Source organism: Oncorhynchus kisutch, linkage group LG8 (genome assembly GCF_002021735.2).
Source record: "Oncorhynchus kisutch isolate 150728-3 linkage group LG8, Okis_V2, whole genome shotgun sequence".
Classification (NCBI taxonomy): Eukaryota; Metazoa; Chordata; class Actinopteri; order Salmoniformes; family Salmonidae; genus Oncorhynchus; species Oncorhynchus kisutch.
Window position 1 is genome coordinate 70,429,507 of NC_034181.2, and position 23,538 is coordinate 70,453,044.

At 45.6% G+C, this 23,538-nt stretch overlaps 1 protein-coding gene across 2 annotated transcripts in view; it reads right to left on the bottom strand.

Annotated features, from left to right (window-relative positions):
• Window positions 1-23,538, bottom strand: part of LOC109895351 (spondin-1) — a 169,144-nt gene that overhangs the window by 8,643 nt on the left and 136,963 nt on the right. The window contains exons 8-10 of one of the 2 annotated variants that reach the window (XM_020488979.2): window positions 16,815-16,879; window positions 5,199-5,400; window positions 3,086-3,226 (exon numbers count right to left, since the gene is read on the bottom strand). In XM_020488979.2, the coding sequence (XP_020344568.2) occupies window positions 3,086-3,226; window positions 5,199-5,400; window positions 16,815-16,879 (408 nt within the window). Of the gene's footprint in view, window positions 1-3,085; window positions 3,227-5,198; window positions 5,422-16,814; window positions 16,880-23,538 lie in introns of both variants that reach the window. The other variant, XM_031831061.1, reaches the window with a different exon arrangement.

Below are 23,538 nucleotides of genomic sequence, written 5' to 3' on the forward strand. Positions count from 1 at the left end.
TACATACTACTCTGTTGTGATAAGATCCTCCGTTTGCCTCTGGTGGCTATCAGACAAAGAAGGGGGTAAACAGGGAGGTCAGCTGATACATCCTCTCACCTTCGCTGGAGCTCACAGATACACGTTGTCGCTATCTAGCTAGCATATTTAGTTATTTAAGGTGATATGGGGACATGCTGATAATGGCATTCAGCTGTCATAACAACAGAGGCCTGCTTAGGGCAAGTGACAAACGATCAGAGTGATAGGGTGTGTGTGTGGGGCTGGTGGGGTTGCTGTGTGTGTGGGGTTGGGGGGGTTGCTGTGTGTGTGGGGCTGGGGGGGTTGCTGTGTGTGTGGGGCTGGGGGGGGTTGCTGTGTGTGTGGGGCTGGTGGGGTTGCTGTGTGTGTGGGGCTGGGGGGGTTGCTGGGGGGGGTTGCTGTGTGTGTGAGGCTGGGGGGGTTGCTGGGGGGGGTTGCTGTGTGTGTGGGGCTGGTGGGGTTGCTGTGTGTGTGGGGCTGGGGGGGTTGCTGTGTGTGTGGGGCTGGGGGGGTTGCTGTGTGTGTGAGGCTGGGGGGGTTGCTGGGGGGGGTTGCTGTGTGTGTGCGATTCCATATCAAATGAAAGTTTATTTGTCACGTGCGCCGAATACAACAGGTGTAGGTAGACCTTACAGTGAAATGCTTACTTACAGGCCCTAACCAACAGTGCGATTTTTAAGTAAAAAATAGGTATTAGGTTAACAATAGATAAGTAAAGAAATAAAAAAACAACCGTAGAAAGACCGTGAAAAATAACAGCAGCGAGGCTATATACATGCACCGGTTAGTCGGGCTAATTGAGGTAGTATGTACATGTAGATATGGTTATGCATATATGATACACAGAGAGTAGCAGCAGCTTAACAGAGGGGTTGGGGGGGGGGGGGGGGGGGGGGGATGCCAAAAGACCGGTAGCCATTTGATTACCTGTTCAGGACTCTTATGTCTTGGGGGTAAAAGCAGTTGAGAAACATTTTGGTCCTAGACTAGAGAGAACAGTTTATGACTGGGGTGGCTGGGGTCTTTTTAGGGCCTTCCTCTGACAGCGCCTGGTGTAGAGGCCCCCTACCTTCTGTAGTGCCTTGCGGTCGGAGGCCGAGCAGTTGCCGTACCAGGCAGGGATGATCTCGATGTTGCAGCTGTAGAACCTTTTGAGGATCTGAGGACCCATGCCACATCTTTTTAGTTTCCTGAGGGGAAATAGGCTTTGTTGTGCCCTCTTCACGACTCTCTTGGTGTGTTTGGACCATTCTAGTTTATTGGTGATGTGGACACCAAGGAACTTGAAGCTCTCAACCTGCTCCACTACAGCCCCGTCCATGAGAATGGGGGTGTGCTCGGTCCTCCTTTTCCAATCATCTCCTTAGTCTTGGTTACATTGAGGGATAGGTTGTTGTTCTGGCACCTCCCGGCCAGGACTCTGACATCCTCCCTATAGGCTGTCTCGTCGTTGTTGGTGATCAGGCCTACCACTGTTGAGTCATCTGCAAACTTAATGATATTGGAGTCGTGCCTGGCCACGTAGTCGTGGGTGAACAGGGAGTACAGGAGGGGACTGAGCACGCACTCCTGAGGGGCTCCAGTGTTGAGGATCAGCGTGGCAGATTTGTTGCTACCTACCCTCACCACCTGTGCCTGTGCCTGCAACCTGTCAGGAAGTCCAGGATCCAGTTGCAGAGGGAGGTGTTTAGTCCCAGGGTCCTTAGCTTAGTGATGAGCTTTGAGGGTACTATGGTGTTGAACGCTGAGCTGTAGTCAATGAATAGCATTCTCATGTAGGTGTTCCTTTTGTCTAGGTGGGAAAGGGGAGTGTGGATTGCAGTAGAGATTGTGTCATCTGTGGATCTGTTTGGGCGTGGGTCTAGGGTTTCTGGGATAATGGTGTTGTGAGCCATTACTAGCCTTTCAAAGCACTTCGTGGCTACGGATGTGAGTGCTACGGGTCTGTAGTCATTTAGGCAGGTTGCCTTAGTGTTCTTGGGCACAGGGACTACGGTGGTCTGCTTGAAACATGTTGGTATTACAGACTCAATTAGGGACATGTTGAAAATGTCTGTGAAGACACCTGCTAGTTGGTCAGCACATGCCCAGAGCACACGTCCTGGTAATCCGTCTGGCCCCGCAGCCTTGTGAATGTTGACCTGTTTAAAGCTCTTACTCACGTCGGCTACGGAGAGCGTCATCACACAGTCGTCCGGAACAGCTGATACTTCCATGCATGCCTTAGTGTTGCTTGCCTTGAAGCCAGCATAGAAGTGATTTAGTTCGTCTGGTAGGCTCGTGTCACGCAGCTACGCTTCCCTTTGTAGTCTCTAATAGTTTGCAAGCCCTGCCACATAAGACGAGCGTTGGAGCCGGTGTAGTACGATTCAATCTTAGCGCTTTGCCTGTTTGATGGTACGTCGGAGGGCATAGTAGGATTGTGCTTCAGTGTGTGAGGATCAATATATTGACTATGAGTAGATGGAGAGATTCCAGTTGAGTCTGCCAGGTTGAATGCTGTGTAAATGCTATAGTCCACTGACATTTACATCACTGTTCAACAGCTGTTCTCTTCAAACTGCACCTATACAACTAACATCTATATCTACAGCTGCATTGACCCACAACGTCTTCAGTTAGACACTGGAACAATGCAGAGGGAGTTCAAATAAAGCTACATTCTTCTGACTGAAAAAGATGTATCTTCCTCTCAGTGTCTGAAGATTTTAAGTTGACATCTCTAGTTCAATGCACCAATATGTTCCATTGTGCTGTTAGTTTACCTTCTCATTTCGAGTCGTATACCGAAACAACGTTATGAACACAGGCACATAATCAAACGTTTGTAACCGCTTTGAGATCTAAGAGCCAACCTCAAACATGCCTTGACGTGCATGAAATCAGGTTGTGTTGGTGACAGCTGGAGGGAAAGAACATGAGGAGTGAGTAGAGCATGAGACAGAAAGAGGATGGAAATAGGAAGTGAAGTAAGCAAAGAAAGAGGATCGAGGCAACAAAAGTGGGAGAGATATAGCAGCCAAAGGAATGGAAGAAATGGAGAGAGATGATTGGATGAACAGACCTTTCGGGCGATGCGCTCCACTACTACCCTGGCCACTGGGGTGATGGCGCCCCCCTCAGGGTCGTAGAAGGGGCTCTGAGGGTGGTCCAGGCTAGTCAGGGGGCGTATCTTCTCCTGAGGGACTGTGGGCTTGTTGGGAGACTGGAGGTCAGAACACACACACACAAATGAAGAGTCAACATAGATACATGACTGTCTTTTCATGTCAATATGTGTTCCATTGTAGTATTGAGGAACAGTGTCATGATGTCAGTGATGAAATATGTATTTGCAGATAACCTTGAAAGGTTGCAATAGGTCTCTTCATGTGCACTATGGAGGTATACAACACATCTATAATATAGTCTCGTCCCAGCACAAAAAATATACGGCCTCCTAAGACTGGCAAACCTAGATTATACAAGTCACAAAGCCACATCCACTAAAACAACATGAATCCATCGATCTTGGTCAGGGACACTGTGAGTTATGGGGTTATGTGGTGAAACTGTTGTCATTAGTCTGCAGCAAGCGTCTGCCAGCAGGGGGCTAACACAGCAAACACAGCCACAGGGCTTCTGAAGGCACGGGAAAACAAGCCATCCACTAGTCTGAACATGAAGGGTTGACATGTCACTTCGTAAAAGTGCTGTTGTGTTTATGGTGATCAACATCTTTCACACCTGTGAACTTCTGATTCAATTACAATGTACAGAATGTGGTTGCTACATCATTACATACATCCTACTGTTTCACACCAGTGGAGAGCAGAGTCACACAGCGAGAGAGAACACTACAGGAGGTTACCAGGAGCTGTTTTAACAACTCTAAACGTCAACTTCAGGCTTCCTGAAACAACAGACACCACTAAAATATAGAGACACCGTTCAATAATAAAACACTCTACAACCTCATTTCATAACTCTTGACCGGTTCTTACACAACGTGTTCTTTCTTCCACCCAAGTACACCGTAAGTGTGTCTGAGGCTCCAGACATTTGATATGAGTAAGGTCATTGGTGGGGCGAGCCAAATCAAACAGGGGAGTAACAGTTCAACAGGTTCGTCTGTGAACTCCCAGGGATCAGCCAAAGGTCTGTCTGTGAGCTCACACAGCACAGCACAGTCATAGACTCTCCTCAACCAGTCTGTCCATATGGAAAAATAATATATTGACATATATACGGAGTGTACAAAACATTAGGAACACCTGCTCTTCCATGACAGACTGCCCAGGTGAATCTTGGTGAAAGCTATAGTACCTTATTGATGTCACTTGTTCAATCCACTTCAATCAGTTTAGATGAAGTGGAGGAGACAGGTTAAAGAAGGATTTTTTAAGCCTTGAGACATGGATTGTGTGTGTGTGCCATTCAGAAGGTAAATGGAAAAGACCAAATATTTAAGTGCCTTTGAACGGGGTGTGGTACTAGGTGCCTGCCGCACCGGTTTGAATGTGGCAGGAACTGCAATGCTGCTGGGTTTTTCACGCTCAACAGTTTCCCATGTGTATCAAGAATCGTCCACCACCCAAAGGACCTCCAGCCAACTTGACACAAATGTAGGAAGCTTTCGACACCTAGTGGAGTCAATGCCCCGTTGAATTGAGGCTGTTCTGGGGGAAAAAGTGTGCAACTCAATAATAGAAAGGTGTTCCTAATGTTCTGTACACTCAGTGTATATACGTTTTGACAATATCTTCATATTCTTTTTGTGCTAGTCGGCTGTACAGGCACCAAAATTCCAGTATTTTTCCTTCATAGCTTGTTCTCCATCTTCTTTTTAAATACTGAGCCAATTTGTTTTCAGCACATTTATTTCCATGAACTGATCAAAAGTTGTTTTGTCATGGCTCTCTCTTGTCCCTCTGCAGCAGACGTATGTTTGGAACATCGCATTGCAGTATCGAATAGTAAGAATCGCAATAGATATCATAATGGCACCTAAGTATTGTGATAATATGGTATCGTGAGGACCCTGGGAACTCCCAGCCCTATAAGAAGTGTGATTTTATACAGTAGGTGGTGTGAGTGATGTCTGGGGCTTGCGCTCCAGGGTTATGGTTAGAATCACTGTGGTAGAGAGAGTGTGAAGATTAGAGCGTGTAGTTGTGACATTTTGAGGGGTCACTGACCTCATAGGTGACCCCATTGTCGGTGCCTGCATCCCAGGGGATCATATCCTGGACAACCCTCTGGGCCCAACCACACTCCTTGGTGCAGAGGTCCTCTGCAGACAGCCCCACGTTCCAGTCAGGGCTGGGCCCCAGCATGGTGAGGAAGGACATCAGGTGACGGGTACGGTCCACTGAGAACTCAGCCGACGGGGCAGCACGACTGGAGGACAGAGAGAAGGGACTATTTTGAAGAAAGTCACAATTGCAATAATTGTGATATGTGATGTTTTACCTACCTTTAGTTGATCAATGCACTGATTGCAAGTCACTGTGGATAAGGGTGCCTGTTAAATGACTAAATATGAAAAGTAGAAGAGAGTATAGAGGAAGAGAGAGAACAGAAATACTGACTGAAGTCCCTAAAAAACATGAAAAAGCGAAAGAGGGATAGCAAGGAAAGGGAGATGATGACTATATGAGGAAAGGATGATAGAAGCGGTACTTAAGTCCACAGAGATGTAGAGAAGTTTCTTTGCTGCCTCAGGCATGCCCTGCGCATCCACCTCACCCCCTACAACAGTTCAACACAGAGCCGCCAGCCAGAGGTAAAGAGTAATAAACACCCCTAAACACTTTACTGGTGGCAGAGAGCTGTGTATGTGTGTGTGTGTGTGTGTGTGTGTGTGTGTGTGTGTGCAACAGATAATGTTGTGATGAGAGATTACACACACCCAAAGAGATGTGTGCGCTAGTTCACAGGCAGTCACAAGCATGCACAAATATCTGTTCAGAAATACTTTTTCCTAGTACCAAACCACAGCACTTGTAATGAACATTTATCAGGGGTTGATAGATACCTCCCACCCTCCTACACCCTCCTAGACCCTATCCCTCCTGCCACCCTGTCAATTACAAGTCGGCTTTGTGTTGGGTCCAATGTGGCTGTCAAAAATAAACCTAAGGCCTCCAGCAAAGCTGAGCTGAGCAAAGGGACGTGGTGACACACGGTGAGGGGGAAGAGGGGACGGCTGGCAGCCTGCTGTGTGTTCCCAGAGGATTAGAGCTCTTACACATCCTTAGAGGTGATTATTACTGTGTATGGGAGGACAGGACAGGACTGGACAGGACAGGGCTGAGGTGTGTGTGGTGATAGAAAATCTGATGGATTTATCGCCAGATGAAGAACAGAACAGTGACAGGAGAATAGTAGGAGGGATAATTGTTTCAGGTGACAATTGAGCTTCCGTACAGTCTTAGAAGGTGCTATGTTGAACCATACAGTATATCATAACACCTTTCATTGAGGGCCATGTTATACCCAAAAACAGTTATTCGAAAACTCCATAAGTCACCTTATGTTGGCTTGCAAAGTGATGTTCAATTCCTATTGGAATCCAGCCAGAGTTAGGATATCCAACAAATGGATGTTTTTATCACCCGCAATTTGCATTGAGAATGACTGCCATGGTAGGGAAAATGGAAAACTGATACTACCTCAATGGTCAAAAAAAAAAGTACGTTATTTATCTTTGTGTAGCATACCATTTATCAATCAATCAATGTCCATGCAAAAACACATTAAAATAAACAATTCTGAAAATCACCATGCAATAGAGCATGCTGGGAAATATGATATACTCTATGGTTCTAAAAAGGACCTTGTCTTTCAAAGTTAATTAGTAAAAATCCAAATAACTTCACAGATCTGTAAAAGGTTAAAGCACTGTTTCCCAGGCTTGTTCAATGAACCATAAACAATTAATGAACGTGCACCTGTGGAACGGTCTTTAAGACACTAACAGGCTTACAGGCAGTAGGCAATTAAGGTCAGAGTTATGAAGACTTAGGACACTAAAGAGGCCTTTCTACTGACTCTGAAAAACACCAAAAGAAAGATGTCCAGGGTCCCTGCTTAACTGCGTGAACGTGCCTTAGGCATGCTGCAAGGAGGCATGAGGACTGCAGATGTGGCCAGGGTAATGAATTGCAATGACCGTACTGTGAGACGCCTAAGACAGAGCTACAGGGAGACAGGATGGACAGCTGATCGTCCTCACAGTGGCAGACCACGTGTAACAACACCTGCACAGGATTGGTACATCCGAACATCACACCTGCGGGACAGGTACAGGATGGCAACAACAGCCCGAATTACACCAGGAACGCACAATCCCTCCATCAGTGCTCAGACTGTCCGCAATAGGCTGAGAGAGGCTGGACTGAGGGCTTGTAGGTCTGTTGTAAGACAGGTCCTCACCAGACATCCCCGGCAACAATGTAGCCTATGGGCACAAAACTACCGTCGCTGGACCAGACAGGACTGGAAAAAAGTGCTCTTCACTGAAGAGTTGCGGTTTTGTCTCACCAAGACAGATACAGTGCCTTGCGAAAGTATTCGGCCCCCTTGAACTTTGCGACCTTTTGCCACATTTCAGGCTTCAAACATAAAGATATAAAACTGTATTTTTTTGTGAAGAATCAACAACAAGTGGGACACAATCATGAAGTGGAACGACATTTATTGGATATTTCAAACTTTTTTAACAAATCAAAAACTGAAAAATTGGCCATGCAAAATTATTCAGCCCCCTTAAGTTAATACTTTGTAGCGCCACCTTTTGCTGCGATTACAGCTGTAAGTCGCTTGGGGTATGTCTCTATCAGTTTTGCACATCGAGAGACTGAAATTATTTCCCATTCCTCCTTGCAAAACAGCTTGAGCTCAGTGAGGTTGGATGGAGAGCATTTGTGAACAGCAGTTTTCAGTTCTTTCCACAGATTCTCGATTGGATTCAGGTCTGGACTTTGACTTGGCCATTCTAACACCTGGATATGTTTATTTTTGAACCATTCCATTGTAGATTTTGCTTTATGTTTTGGATCATTGTCTTGTTGGAAGACAAATCTCTGTCCCAGTCTCAGGTCTTTTGCAGACTCCATCAGGTTTTCTTCCAGAATGGTCCTGTATTTGGCTCCATCCATCTTCCCATCAATTTTAACCATCTTCCCTGTCCCTGCTGAAGAAAAGCAGGCCCAAACCATGATGCTACCACCACCATGTTTGACAGTGGGGATGGTGTGTTCAGGGTGATGGGCTGAGTTGCTTTTACGCCAAACATAACGTTTTGCATTGTTGCCAAAAAGTTCAATTTTGGTTTCATCTGACCAGAGCACCTTCTTCCACATGTTTGGTGTGTCTCCCAGGTGGCTTGTGGCAAACTTTAAACAACACTTTTTATGGATATCTTTAAGAAATGGCTTTCTTCTTGCCACACTTCCATAAAGGCCAGATTTGTGCAATATACGACTGATTGTTGTCCTATGGACAGAGTCTCCCACCTCAGCTGTAGATCTCTGCAGTTCATCCAGAGTGATCATGGGCCTCTTGGCTGCATCTCTGATCAGTCTTCTCCTTGTATGAGCTGAAAGTTTAGAGGGACGGCCAGGTCTTGGTAGATTTGCAGTGGTCTGATACTCCTTCCATTTCAATATTATCGCTTGCACAGTGCTCCTTGGGATGTTTAAAGCTTGGGAAATATTTTTGTATCCAAATCCGGCTTTAAACTTTTTCACAACAGTATCTCGGACCTGCCTGGTGTGTTCCTTGTTCTTCATGATGCTCTCTGCGCTTTTAACGGACCTCTGAGACGATCACAGTGCAGGTGCATTTATACGGAGACTTGATTACACACAGGTGGATTGTATTTATCATCATTAGTCATTTAGGTCAACATTGGATCATTCATAGATCCTCACTGAACTTCTGGAGAGAGTTTGCTGCACTGAAAGTAAAGGGGCTGAATAATTTTGCACGCCCAATTTTTCTGTTTTTGATTTGTTAAAAAGTTTGAAATATCCAATAAATGTCGTTCCACTTCATGATTGTGTCCCACTTGTTGTTGATTTTTCACAAAAAAATACAGTTTTATATCTTTATGTTTGAAGCCTGAAATGTGGCAAAAGGTCGCAAAGTTCAAGGGGGCCGAATACTTTCGCAAGGCACTGTATGTCAGTGTTCTGCCATGGCCAGCGAAGAGCCCAGATCTCAACTTTCAAATGTTTATCCTTTAATCTGTTCAAGTCTAAGTACAGTGAACATCACTGTCCATCACCTATTGGGACAGTTGGATAGATATCCTGTAATGGGTATACAGTATATCTGATTAGACTCTCTCTCTAATTCCCTTTTTTCCTTCTCTCTTCAGTGACTCTGACACTGTCCCTCCCTCCATCCATCTTTCCCACCACCCACATCCCCAGGAAACACGCTGTCTCTGAGTGACAAAGACAAACCCTTTAGCTCATTAAGAGCTGACCTGAGCCCTAGGACCATGCCCCAGGACTACCTGACATGATGACTCCTTGCTGTCCCCAGTCTACCTGGCCATGCTGCTGCTCCAGTTTCAACTTCCACCTGACTGTGCTGCTGCTCTAGTTTCAACTGTTCTGCCTTATTATTATTCGACCATGCTGGTCATTTATGAACATTGAACATCTTGACCATGTTCTGTTATAATCTCCACCCGGCACAGCCAGAAGAGGACTGGCCACCCCACATAGCCTGGTTCCTCTCTAGGTTTCTTCCTAGGTATTGGCCTTTCTAGGGAGTTTTTCCTAGCCACCGTGCTTCTACACCTGCATTGCTTGCTGTTCGGGGTTTTAGGCTGGGTTTCTGTACAGCACTTTGAGATATCAGCTGATGTACGAAGGGCTATATAAATAAATTTGATTTGATTTGATTTGTTTTCATTGACAACCCCTTATTTCTCTGTTTCTGTCTGTCTGTCAGTGCTAATCAACTGGAAGCCTCAGGGAGCTGGGGTAGTCCTGCTGTCTTTAGAAAGGGTCTGATGAGACGTATAGTGTGCTTTAAAAAGACGAGGGACTCACTACTGGACATCATGGAGGTAACTGTAGCTGTCACAGGCACAGCCATTCCTGTTCTGAGAGAGAGAGAGGGGTGTGTGTGTGATTGGGAGGGGGTCAGATAGAGCAGAACCAAGAGAGGAAGATGGAGAGAAAGAGAGGGGTGTAGGCTGTCTTCTGTGGGGACCGTCTGAGTACATTAGGACTCTGGAGGGTGTGTGTGCATGCTTGCCTTCATGTCCGAATGTGTGTTTGAGAGAGGGATGGCTCTGTACTGTGACAGTGACAGAGAACACCGCCCAGCGACGAAGATTCCCACAGCAGATTGCTCTCTCTGTGTCACTAGCACATTGTGTGACACCGTTGTTGTGTGTGTGTTAAATTAAATGTTATTTGTCACATACACAGTTGGCAGCAGGTATAAAAGGTGCAGAGAAATACTTGCGTGCCCCTCAACATGGCATTATAATATCAAACAATATTCATCAGAGGTCAATCAAAATGAACAAGTCATTAGAGGAAGTCGTATGCATAATAGTAATAAGACTGATATCTACACAATAGGACATACAGTATTCATGATTAATGTGCTATGTCAAGTATGACTGTGTTACAAATATAAAGTGGATAGTGTCTTGGTCGCACAGTTGAATAAATAGTATATTACAGAACAGCTGTGTTAACTGTGTGTGTGTGTCAACACTTCTTACAAAAACAAGTAGTGATGAAGTCAATCTCTCCTCCACTTTGAGCCATGAGAGATTTACATACATATTATGAATGTTAGCTCCCTGTGTATATTTAAGGGCCAGCCATGCTGCCCTGTTCTGAGCCAATTGTATTTTTCCAAGGTCCCTCTCGTAGCACCTGACCATACGAGTGGTGTGTGTGTGCATGTGTGTGTGTGTGTGTGCATGTGTGTGTGTATGTGTGCATGTGTGTGTGTGTGCATGTGTGTGTGTGTGTGCTCGGACGCGTGCATGCTCGGACGCGTGCATGCGTGTGTACAGGGGACAGGTGTATGCGTGAGATAGAGATATTCCCAGAGAAACAGTGAAGCGAATTGTGTCAGGTTATCTAGAAGTGCAGGTAGACCAGTGGAACTGAGAGGGAAACCAGATGAAACCAGACATCCTCTCAAACGTGGTTTACCTATGAAGGACAGACAGACAGACAGATGGACGGACGGGCGGGCGGACGGACGGACAGACAGACACAGACCTCAAACTCAAAGGGGAAAGGAGCTGCAGCGTCTCCAGTTTACTGTGTAAAATGTACTCCTCATCAATCCAGCCGGGGAGGGCAAAAGCAAACATGTCATTTAAAAGGACATTGTGAAAACGACAGGCAGGGAGAAGGATGTGTTTACACGTCAATAAAACACGGCCAAAGGGAGTAGGAGGAACGTGAACACAACACAAAGGAAATTGATTCCTTCCAAGTCCAGCCCGGCTAATCCCCTGGCGTGTATGCAAATGAGGCGGGCAGGGGGTAATTTCATCAGTGCGCCGCAGTGTTTTTAATTAGGCGAGCTTCCCTCAACGATAGGTCCAGCAAGCCTCGTAAATCCATGAACACCATAATGCTGACCTTGGTGTGGCGGCGTGGAGCGGTTGGTTGGTTGCAGACGGCTCTGGTGGAATTCTATTCCTCCTTCCATTACTTTCTCTTCTTCCCTCACTCTCTCTGACCACATCTCCTTCTCTGTTGCTCTCTCTGTGTCCATCTTTCCCTATTTTGGCTAATTTCTCTCTCTCTCTCTCTCTCTCTCTCTCTCTCTCTTCCTCTCCCTTGAACATGTTATGAGTCTCAGGAGACAGACTGCCGTAGCTCTGCTGTGTGTAATGGCTGTCATATCTGCACCCCTCCGCTCACCCACCTCCCTCGCTCCCTCTCCTCTGACTCTCTCTCCCTTTTCTTTGCTCCAGCCACCACATCTCTCTCAAGATGACCACTTTAGTTCGTAATCAGTACAAGTGATCAATGGGGAACAAAGGCACCAGAAAGGAAGATGCATAGAGAGACCGGTAAAGAAATATGTGGTTACATGTGGTCCCATTATGATGGTTCTTCCAAACGCTTCCGAACCCAACACTGATCCCAGATATCCCTGAACCTGAAGTTCCATCTCTAAAGATCTGCCTTGGATCCTTCAGACGTGATAAAGAGCTGGTTGTCTAACCACTGATAATTAATCAAAGTCTATTTCTCTCTCTCTTGCTCTCTCTCTGTTTCTTTTTTTCTCCCTCTTCCTTTTCTTCAAAGGCAGGGTAGGAGGGTTTGTTAATTGGCAGGCAGCTGTGTAGTATAGGTCAGCCTGATGTCTTGATACACAGGAGCCTGGAGGCCATTAACCTTGATGGAGAAAAACCCCTCCAGGAGTTCTACCAATCATCATCAAAACACACACCCTCTTAACCCACACACATACATACACACGTACACACAGGTGCAGTAACATAAGCCCCCTTCACTTATTCAAACACACACACACAAACTTTATGAATCACATGTACAAAGACGAACAAACAACATTTATAAACATGTTCAAAAACATGTACGAACACGTATGAACAAAAATCGCATGCAATCCCAACATACTCATTTTAAAGAATAAAAAGAAACATCCTTCAATTGTAGGAGGAAAATACACACTTAACCATTTCTGCACCCTACTTTCAAGGAAGACAACCTCATGTACAAACAGAATGTGTGCATTTCCACATCACACTACAAGCAAGAACCTCCACCTCCTCCTCTCCTCTTCCCCTCCTCTCATCCGCCCTTTCCTACCACCCATCCCCTAAACCAGTTGATTTGATTTCCTCTGCATTTACACAACCACTTTATGATACAATACATTTTCTGGCATATAAACAAGATAGCGAGATAATTACCCTCTGTGTATTTGATTGGCTCTGTCCCTAGCTGTGGCTGCCTTCGGCAGCTCTCTTTGGAGTCTCACACTCAGATCCTCTGTGAAAGTGTTTTTTACATTGAGGATGCTTCTCTCTGCGCTACCTGGGCTAACTTGCTCCTTGTTTTTGTCCTAAATAAGAGATTAAATTAAGGTTTATGCATGCAGGAGTCTAAAGGAACCCTAGTCACACTGATCAGCTTTGTGCAGGTGGAGATGAGCTCACAGATTCAGGCCATGTGCATTTAATTGGCTCCATGGCACAGAGCAACAAGTCGAGTGCAGAACTTTGGATGAATGAGTTGTGATCTCATTTGTGTGCTTGGGAGGCAAGGCATGATTCAACGTGAGTAGATGAGCGATGAAGAAGACCTTGCAGTGTGGTGTAACTCATGCATTTGTGAAAAGAGAGAAAACATGGAAGGGGTGAGAAGAAGAAGGGTGAGGATGGCATACAGAAAGGAGGAAGAAGAAGAGTGAGGATGGCATATAGAAAGGAGAGAGAAGAAGGGTGAGGGTGGCATACAGAAAGGAGAGAGAAGAAGAAGGGTGAGGGTGGCATACAGAAAGAAGAGAGAAGAAGAAGGTTGAGGGTGGCAAACAGAAAGAAGAGAGAAGAAGAAGGGTGAGGGTGGCATACAGAAAGAAGAGAGAAGAAGAAGGGTGAGGGTGGCAAACAGAAATAAGAGAGAAGAAGAAGGTTGAGGGTGGCAAACAGAAAGAAGAGAGAAGAAGAAGGGTGAGGGTGGCAAACAGAAAGAAGAAGAAGGGTGAGGGTGGCAAACAGAAAGAAGAGAGAAGAAGAAGAGTGAGGATGGCATACAGAAAGGAGGGAGAAGAAGAAGAGTGAGGATGGCATATAGAAAAGAGAGAGAAGAAGAAGAGTGAGGATGGCATACAGAAAGGAGAGAGAAGAAGAAAGGTGAGGGTGGCAAACAGAAAGAAGAGAGAAGAAGAAGGGTGAGGGTGGCAAACAGAAAGAAGAGAGAAGAAGAAGAGTGAGGATGGCATACAGAAAGGAGGGAGAAGAAGAAGAGTGAGGATGGCATATAGAAAAGAGAGAGAAGAAGAAGAGTGAGGATGGCATACAGAAAGGAGAGAGAAGAAGAAGAGTGAGGATGGTATATAGAAAGGAGAGAGAAGAAGAAGTGAGGGTGGCATATAGAAAGGAGAGAGAAGAAGAAGGGTGAGGATGGCATACAGAAAGGAGAGAGAAGAAGAGTGAGGATGGTATATAGAAAGGAGAGAGAAGAAGAAGTGAGGATGGAATATAGAAAGGAGAGAGAAGAAGAAGTGAGGATGGAATATAGAAAGGAGAGAGAAGAAGGGTGAGGATGGCATACAGAAAGGAGAGAGAATAAGAAGAGTGATGATGGCATACAGAAAGGAGAGAGAAGAAGAAGGGTGAGGGTGGCATATAGAAAGGAGAGAGAAGAAGAAGAGTGAGGATGGCAAACAGAAAGGAGAGAGAAGAAGAAGAGTGAGGATGGCATACAGAAAGGAGAGAGAAGAAGAAAGGTGAGGGTGGCATACAGAAAGAAGAGAGAAGAAGAAGGGTGAGGGTGGCAAACAGAAAGGAGAGAAGAAGAAGAGTGAGGATGGCATACAGAAAGGAGAGAGAAGAAGAGTGAGGATGGAATATAGAAAGGAGAGAGAAGAAGAAGGGTGAGGATGGCATACAGAAAGGAGAGAGAAGAAGAAGAGTGATGATGGCATACAGAAAGGAGAGAGAAGAAGAAGAGTGAGGATGGCATACAGAAAGGAGGGAGAAGAAGAAGGGTGAGGATGGCATACAGAAAGGAGAGAGAAGAAGAAGAGTGAGGATGGCATACAGAAAGGAGAGAGAAGAAGAAAGGTGAGGATGGCATACAGAAAGAAGAGAGAAGAAGAAGGGTGAGGGTGGCAAACAGAAAGAAGAGAGAAGAAGGGTGAGGGTGGCAAACAGAAAGGAGAGAAGAAGAAGAGTGAGGATGGCATACAGAAAGGAGGGAGAAGAAGAAGAGTGAGGATGGCATACAGAAAGGAGAGAGAAGAAGAAGAGTGAGGATGGCATATAGAAAGGAGAGAGAAGAAGGGTGAGGGTGGCATACAGAAAGGAGGGAGAAGAAGAAGAGTGAGGATGGCATACAGAAAGGAGAGAGAAGAAGAAGAGTGAGGATGGCATACAGAAAGGAGGGAGAAGAAGAGTGAGGATGGCATATAGAAAGGAGAGAGAAGAAGAGTGAGGGTGGCATACAGAAAGGAGGGAGAAGAAGAGTGAGGGTGGCATACAGAAAGGAGGGAGAAGAAGAGTGAGGGTGGCATACAGAAAGGAGAGAGAAGAAGAAGGGTGAGGGTGGCATAAAGAAAGGAGAGAGAAGAAGAAGAGTGAGGATGGCATACAGAAAGGAGAGAGAAGAAGAAGAGTGAGGGTGGCATACAGAAAGGAGAGAGAAGAAGAAGAGTGAGGATGGCATACAGAAAGGAGGGAGAAGAAGAGTGAGGGTGGCATACAGAAAGGAGAGAGAAGAAGAAGAGTGAGGGTGGCATACAGAAAGGAGAGAGAAGAAGAAGAGTGAGGATGGCATACAGAAAGGAGGGAGAAGAAGAAGAGTGAGGATGGCATACAGAAAGGAGAGAGAAGAAGAAGAGTGAGGATGGCATATAGAAAGGAGAGAGAAGAAGAAGGGTGAGGGTGGCATACAGAAAGGAGGGAGAAGAAGAAGGGTGAGGATGGTATACAGAAAGGAGAGAGAAGAAGAAGGGTGAGGGTGGCATACAGAAAGGAGAGAGAAGAAGAGTGAGGATGGCATATAGAAAGGAGAGAGAAGAAGGGTGAGGGTGGCATACAGAAAGGAGAGAGAAGAAGAAGAGTGAGGGTGGCATACAGAAAGGAGAGAGAAGAAGAAGAGTGAGGATGGTATATAGAAAGGAGAGAGAAGAAGAAGTGAGGGTGGCATATAGAAAGGAGAGAGAAGAAGAAGGGTGAGGATGGCATACAGAAAGGAGGAAGAAGAGTGAGGATGGTATATAGAAAGGAGAGAGAAGAAGAAGGGTGAGGGTGGCATACAGAAAGGAGAGAGAAGAAGAAGAGTGAGGATGGCATACAGAAAGGAGAGAGAAGAAGAAGAGTGAGGGTGGTATACAGAAAGGAGAGAATAATAAGGGTGAGGATGGCATACAGAAAGGAGAGAGAAGAAGAAGAGTGAGGATGGTATATAGAAAGGAGAGAGAAGAAGAAGAGTGAGGATGGCATACAGAACGGAGAGAGAAGAAGAAGAGTGAGGATGCTATATAGAAAGGAGAGAGAAGAAGAAGAGTGAGGATGGCATACAGAAAGGAGAGATAAGAAGAAAAGTGAGGATGGTATATAGAAGGGAGAGAGAAGAAGAAGAGTGAGGATGGCATACAGAAAGGAGAGAGAAGAAGAAGAGTGAGGATGGCATACAGAAAGGAGAGAGAAGAAGAAGGGTGAGGGTGGCATACAGAAAGGAGAGAGAAGAAGAAGGGTGAGGGTGGCATATAGAAAGGAGAGAGAAGAAGAAGGGTGAGGATGGCATACAGAAAGGAGAGAGAAGAAGAAGTGAGGGTGGCATATAGAAAGGAGAGAGAAGAAGAAGGGTGAGGGTGGCATACAGAAAGGAGAGAGAAGAAGAAGGGTGAGGATGGCATACAGAAAGGAGAGCAAATAATAAGGGGGTGAGGATGGTATATAGAAAGGAGAGAGAGGAAGGAAAAAGGACATTGCTGCAGGATGGGTCAATCCCCCAAGAGAAAGTGTGAGTGAGTTAGACAAAGAGAGAGTGAAAGAAACAGAGAGAGAGCGAGAGAGAGAGAGGGGTGATAGAGGAGGTTACTGTTGGACTACTCACACATTCAAGGGTTGCCAGGCAGGCCACTGAGCCTTCATTTTGATGACTGTCAGAACGTCATCACCCTGAGAGAGCGAGAGAGAGAGAGAGAGAGACAGAGAGATCATCAAATTCACTTGTCGTCTGACAGATGGAGGCCCAGCCATATTCACCACATTACACTTACAGATGAGGAGAGAGAACAGATGATGGTCGTTTATTTCCCCTCTTCCCTTTTTCTCTCTGAGACAAAGAAGTGATGAATACAGCGTGCATCACTTCAGATGGAGCGCCGGCATCACCACTTCATAAAACCTGCATAAATATTTAATCAGTAGCTCTGGACACCGCAGGGTTCTTTGTGTCACTGCCTGAGAGAGAGGGAATGTCTCTGTGCTGGCCCATGTTCAGATAAAACACTCAACGCATAGAGCAGGATTTAACCCCAGACTGAACTCAGACCTGAGAGAGACACAGCTCCAGCGACATCCAATCACAACAAAGGAGAAGCCTTGAGATTTGTGAGAAAATGTTTAATCGACATCGTTTTTTCCTTTCTACTGGATTGGCTTGTGAAATAATACTTCTCCTGTCCATATCATAGAAATGTGGTGTGGACATGAAAATATTATATCAAATCAAATTGTATTCATTATATGGCCTATATAATCAGTTTTAATTTTCAACATTAAACATATATCTTGGATAACAGCACTATACACTCTGGCCCATTCCAAGTGGAAATCATATTTCTTAAGCGCAATTCACTTGGAGCACAATAGGATCACTGCGATAGCAAAAGACACAATTAAAAGTGTTTGAGCACCACACTGGCTCATTTGCGCCCAGACTTTTTCATTACGTCTGTGATTTATGACATCACACTGTGGCAGTAATGGCTCTTTGGCTGTGAATAGGTGGCTAGCAGTTGACTAGAACATTCTGTTTGTATTGCTATAGATGAGAGAGACTGTGTGATGTACAATGGAATGAAAAGTGGATTCTGCCATATGTGCGATGAACCAAACCCTGCTCTGGGCATTTTTGACGCCTTTACACAATGGTGTAGATAAAGCACATTAGAAAACATGGATATTTTGGTTCATATGTAATACAGCAATTATAAAGCTATAATTTGGGCGAGACTGTAAATGGTGACATAAATGGAAACCCTGTGTCCCGATAAACAATGAACTTCGAACACAAGTCCTCAGAAGAAAAGAAAACTGCAGCTCAGCACATCTTGTCAGACATCTGCCACCGGGCATGTTTGTACCTGTGGCGTCTATAAAGATCAAAGTTAAGTATCCAATGCCAGATCATTGCTTTACAAGCCAGCAATTAATGTTTCCAATAGAGGATTCTGTTCCAGTACCATCCAGTCCCATTGCTGTGTGTTGGGTGATCACTTTTTAATTATTTATTTCCTGCAAGATAATTATTAGTAAAAGGCTGTGATTCCAGTCATACAGAGCTGTCGTGTCTTTGGCTATGCCGGATTAAGTGATATGACATGCTATTCTATAAAATCCTTTCTCCGTAATTAATATTACCTGATTGAGCTAATCATGTAAATGTAATTAACTAGAGAGTCGGGGCACCACGAAATATTATTTATAGAGCTGTTATCTTCCGAATAAACTCTTAATAAAGACCTAGTAATATTTTAAATCAATAGCAGTCAATATTACTCGTCACCTTAATTCAGTCTCATCTGAAAGTTGTAAATTCTTGGTTATCTTCACGAACCCTGGCTAACAAGTTGAATCAGCAATGCGAAATTGGGTTTCATTATTTATTTACTAAATACCTAACTAATCACACAGAATTACACATACATATAATTAATCATAACTTGATTACAAATTACGTCATAGAGGAAAACGTCCCTAGCGGGCGGAACAGATATGACAGCTTGTTACACAAAAGAAAAGGGGCTGGGTTTGAGTGAAAGTTCGGGAAGACTGAGGAACAAAGGGCGAAGCTGTGCTATCATAAATACAGTATCTTATGCATTCTAAATTACCGCCCATTTGGAAAAGGAAAATGCAATAAATATTTACTCTGAGCTGCGCTTCGGTAGGTTGGTGGTAGATGGAAGGCCATGTTGCCCAACCGAGTCCTTTGAAGAATGTATCTGCTGGTATATTGAATACGTTGTAGTAACGTTGTTGTGTGGTAGACACAACAGCGTTTGCAGCTGCTGTTGCTAATGCAACGGCTAGGAGGTATCACTTCTGTAGTGAATAAAAGTTAAAAGTTCATACCATTCGCAACCAAAGCTCACGCGGATGTTGGCTTCGCTCTGTAGTTATTATCTGAACCATTCTGACATCGGACCGTCTTCCTCACATCCTCGGAACATGAGGTTATATTGTCGTCAAGGCTTTATATAGGAAGGGAGAGGAGGGCGTGTTTGAAACGTTTTATAGCCTTTGTCCCTTCACAGGGGCGGGCCACTGATTGAGCAGAGCCTTATCTTATGAAAACCCAAATCTCACATTTTAGAAGCTAAAATCACATTTCATCCCATCACAAGTAATTTCATATTCAAACATTTAAATTGAACATCAATTCCATGTGAATCCGATAACTCTGATGTGTAGACTTTCCACTGTAGAGTTTATGTAATCTTATCATTGATGAGAATGTCTCAGATGACAACCGAACTGACACTATATTCATTAAGTACCACCGTTCAATTGGTCGGTTTACCAGAATATAGTTAATTTCCCCCCCACCTTCTGATGTTCGCAGAATCTCTATGTTAACCAAGCGTGTTATCCTGCTGTCCTTGCCTGATACTGTTTTCCTCTGTGCTACAGTTCTGCCTGCTCTGACTCTGGTCCCTGTCTCCAGTCCCACGTCTCGTCATCCTGCTACTCTGTCCTGGATTCCCCACTCTTCTACTCCCTTGGATTCCCCTCTGGACCTGCTTACCCTGTCTCAACCCCTCTCGCTCCAGCCTCAGCCTCCACACCTGGTTTCCAGCAACCCACCCGGGCTTCCCCTGGTCTGCACTCCATCTTCCCCGTGTTTCAATAAATACATTGGTTACTTCATACCAGTCTCCTCGTCTGAGTCTGCTCTTGGGTTCCCCTGTTCCACTCCGCGTAACAGCATGATCTGGCCAAAGAGATGAACCCAGCAGAACCCAGGCGCCCTGCTCGAGCAACATGACCAAGCCCTGAAGCCTGTCTGACCTACAGGGCCGACCCTTCGCCCAGAGCTCAAAATCAGTTCCAAGTCCTTCTCCTCCGCTCCGGGAGCTGTTTGTTCCGACTCCCGAGCGTTAACTTATTCGGGACTGGGTGTGGTCCGGATGAAAAGCGTGCCCAAAGTAAACTGCCTGCCACTCAGGTCCAGAAGCTAGGATATGCATATAATAGATTTGGATAGAAAACACTCCAAAGTTTCTAAAAGTATTAAAATAATGTCTTTGAGTATAACAGAACTAAAATGGCAGGCGAAACCCCGAGGACAAAACCCCCCCCCCCAAAAAAAATCATCCTACCACGGATGTCAATGGCTCGCACTTTTATAACAGTGCGAAATCCTGCCCGATTGCAGTTCCTAGGGCTTCCACTAGATGTCAACAGTCTTTAGAAAGAGTTTCAAGCTGGTTTTTGGAAAAATGAGCCAGAAATTGTAGTTTTTCTAGGTGGCTCCCATTTTGGCTGTAGTGTTTCCAAGCGCGTGAATGAGAGCGCATTCTTTGGTATTTTTCTCCGGTAAAGACAATAATGATTCTCTGTCTTAAATTTGATTGTTTATTTGCGTATTAGGGTATCTAAGGTTTGATTATAAATGTTGATTGTCATGTTTGGATAAGTTTATTGGTAACGTTTGGGATTCATTTTGCATGCATTTTTGACTGAAGTGCGCCAGCTAAACTGAGTTATTATGGATATTTAGAAAGGACTTTATCGAACAAAAGGACCATTTGTAATGTAACTGGGAGCTCTTGGAGTGCCAACAGAAAAAGATCTTCAAAAGTAAGGCATATATTATATCACTATTTCTGACATTCGTGTCGCAACTCCCTGGTTGAAAATGATTTGTTATGAGCTGGGCGCTGTCCTCAGATAATCACATGGTTTGCTTTTGCCGTAAATCCTTTCTGAAATCTGACACAGCGTCTGGATTAACAACAAGTTAAGCTTTATTCTGATGTATTGCACTTGTGTTTTCATGAAAGTTTAATATTTATAGTAATTTAATTTGAATTTGGTTTGGTACAATGTTTACTAGAAGTTGAGCAACATCCCTACTCTTATGCTAGCGAACGGGCCAAGATTTCCTTTCTGATTGGCTGCCTCGGTGGAGCAGAGCTTTCCTGGGACACAGCGGTGTGGTAGAGACAGTCCCCCATGTCCCTGATGGACTTGCTGTACTCATCTCTCTTGCTATCCGCATCAACAACCGTCTCCATGAGCATCGGACAGAGTAGGTAGGGTCGCATGTCCCATGACATCTGCTTCAGTGCCTTGTCCTCCTTCTCCGACTGCATCCCATCCCCAGACTCATCCAGATCCTGAACCCATGCAGCTCAGCCGGGCCTGTCTCTCTCCAGAGGAGAGGCAATGACGAATCGGCGCTAGGAGCTGCCTATAATGTGACCAGGTTGGTCACTTTGTCTCCACTTGTTCCCTGCGTCCAGAAAAATAGGGGGCTTGGCAGTCGTGGTGGATATATTGTTGAGCCAAATCGCCTGCCCATCTTCCCCCAGACCCCTGCTTGAAGGCAACCATGTGTGGCAGAGCCAGGCTTTTCCTTTGTCTACTCTCTTCAATTCGGGTGCCGACGAGAGCTTCCTGGACCGAGGTGTCATTACACAGTTGGGCCTGGACACTGTCCCACTCGATTCACCCCTCGATGCCAACACTCTCAATAGACAGCTCCTCGCCCGTGTCTGTGAGAACAGTCCCTGTCATCTTGCGTCTCTCTGGAAATCACCAGGAAAAGATCTGTGTCCTTACTCTCCCCTGGTTCTTGGTCATCCATGGTTAAAGCTACGCAATCCACAGATTGACTGGACTGCTGGAAAAGTAACCACTCTGAGTTCATTTTGTCACTCTAATTGTTTACATTCTGCCCTCCCCTGCCTTGTCTGTGCCCCAGTTAATTCCATAACCTCTGAACCTGTCATCAGTTCCTCCCGAGGATCACAATCTAGCTCCTGTTTTCAGCAAGCACCACACCCTGTTTCTGCCGCTTCATCGGCCATACAACTGCGCCTGGGGCTCCTATTCCCAGTAGCCAGTTGTTTAACCTCTCTCGTCCTGAGCAAGAGGCTATGGAGAGGTACATCCAGGATTTTCTGGCTGCAGGACTCAAGCCATCTTCCTCCCCGGTGGGTGCTGGGTTTTTCTTTGTGAAGAAGAGGGATGGGTCACTGAAACCATGCATAAACTACCATGGGCTGTTAAGAACAAGTACCCTTTGCCACTCATCAGCTCTGCTTTTGCCCCCCTCCATGGTGCCACGATGTTTACCAAACTCGACCTCCGGAATGCCTACAACCTTGTCCACATAAGAGCGGGGGACGGGTGGAAGACTGCGTTCAACACACCACTTGCTCACTGAGTATTTGGTCATGCCTTTTGGTCTTACTAACGCCCCTGCTGTTTTCCAGAACCTAGTCAATGACGTGCTGAGGGAGGTGATTGGACGCTTTGTTTTTGTCTATTTAGATGACATCCTGATTTTTTTTCACCAGCAACACACTCCACTCCTGAGGCAGAGGCAGCATTACTGGAACTCAAGAGTTGTTTCACCTTTGCTCTGGTCTTTACTCAGCCCGACCCTGAACTCCAGTTCATCGTGAAGTTGGACGCCACTGACACCGGGGTAGGTGCTGTTCTGTCTCAACATCCTCCCTTTGATCAGAAGGTCCACCCATGTGCATTCTTTTCCCGTAAGCTCTCACCTCCAGAGAGCAATTTTGACATCAGAAACGGGGAACTCCTGGCAGTTAAGCTGGCTCTGGAGGAATGGCGTCACTGGCTGGAGGGCTCTGTAACCCCCTTCATCATGTGGACTGACCATAAAAACTCGTCCTACACCCAGACCGCCAAACGTCTGATCTACCGGCAAGCCAGGTTGGCCTTGTTCTTCAGTAGATTCAATTTCACACTCACTTATCACCCCGGTTCGAAGAATACCAAGCCTGATGCCCTCTCTCGCCAGTTCATCACCGACAACACGGGTACCGAACCAGAAGCCATTGTGCCATCCACCTGCATCATTGCCGCCGTCACCTGGGAGATCGAGTCCCGTATCCGCCAGGCTCAGCAGAACCAGCCTGACCCGGGTAACGGTCCTTGTAAAGCTCAGTTTGCTCCAGATTGTATTCACTCTGATGTTCTTCAGTGAGGCCATTCTACCCATCTCACCTGTCACACTGGTATGAACCGGAATCTTGCTTTCCTGCCACAGCGCTTTTGGTGGCCCACCGTGGAGAGAGATGTCCGGGAGTTTGTCTCAGGGCGTTCGGTTTGTGCCCGGAACAAAACCTCCACTAAACCCACTTCCGGTCTACTCCGCCCTCTGGTCCGCAATCCTCACCATTATTGACAGGTTTTCCAAAATGGCTCACTTCATTCCCCTCTCCAAGCTCCCGTACTCAAAGGGAGACTGCGGACCTATTAGTACCCTATGTGCTTCATCTGCATGGCATCCCCACTGACATTGTAAAGGTAAACAGAGGAACCCAGTTTACCTCCCAGGTATGGATATCCTTCTG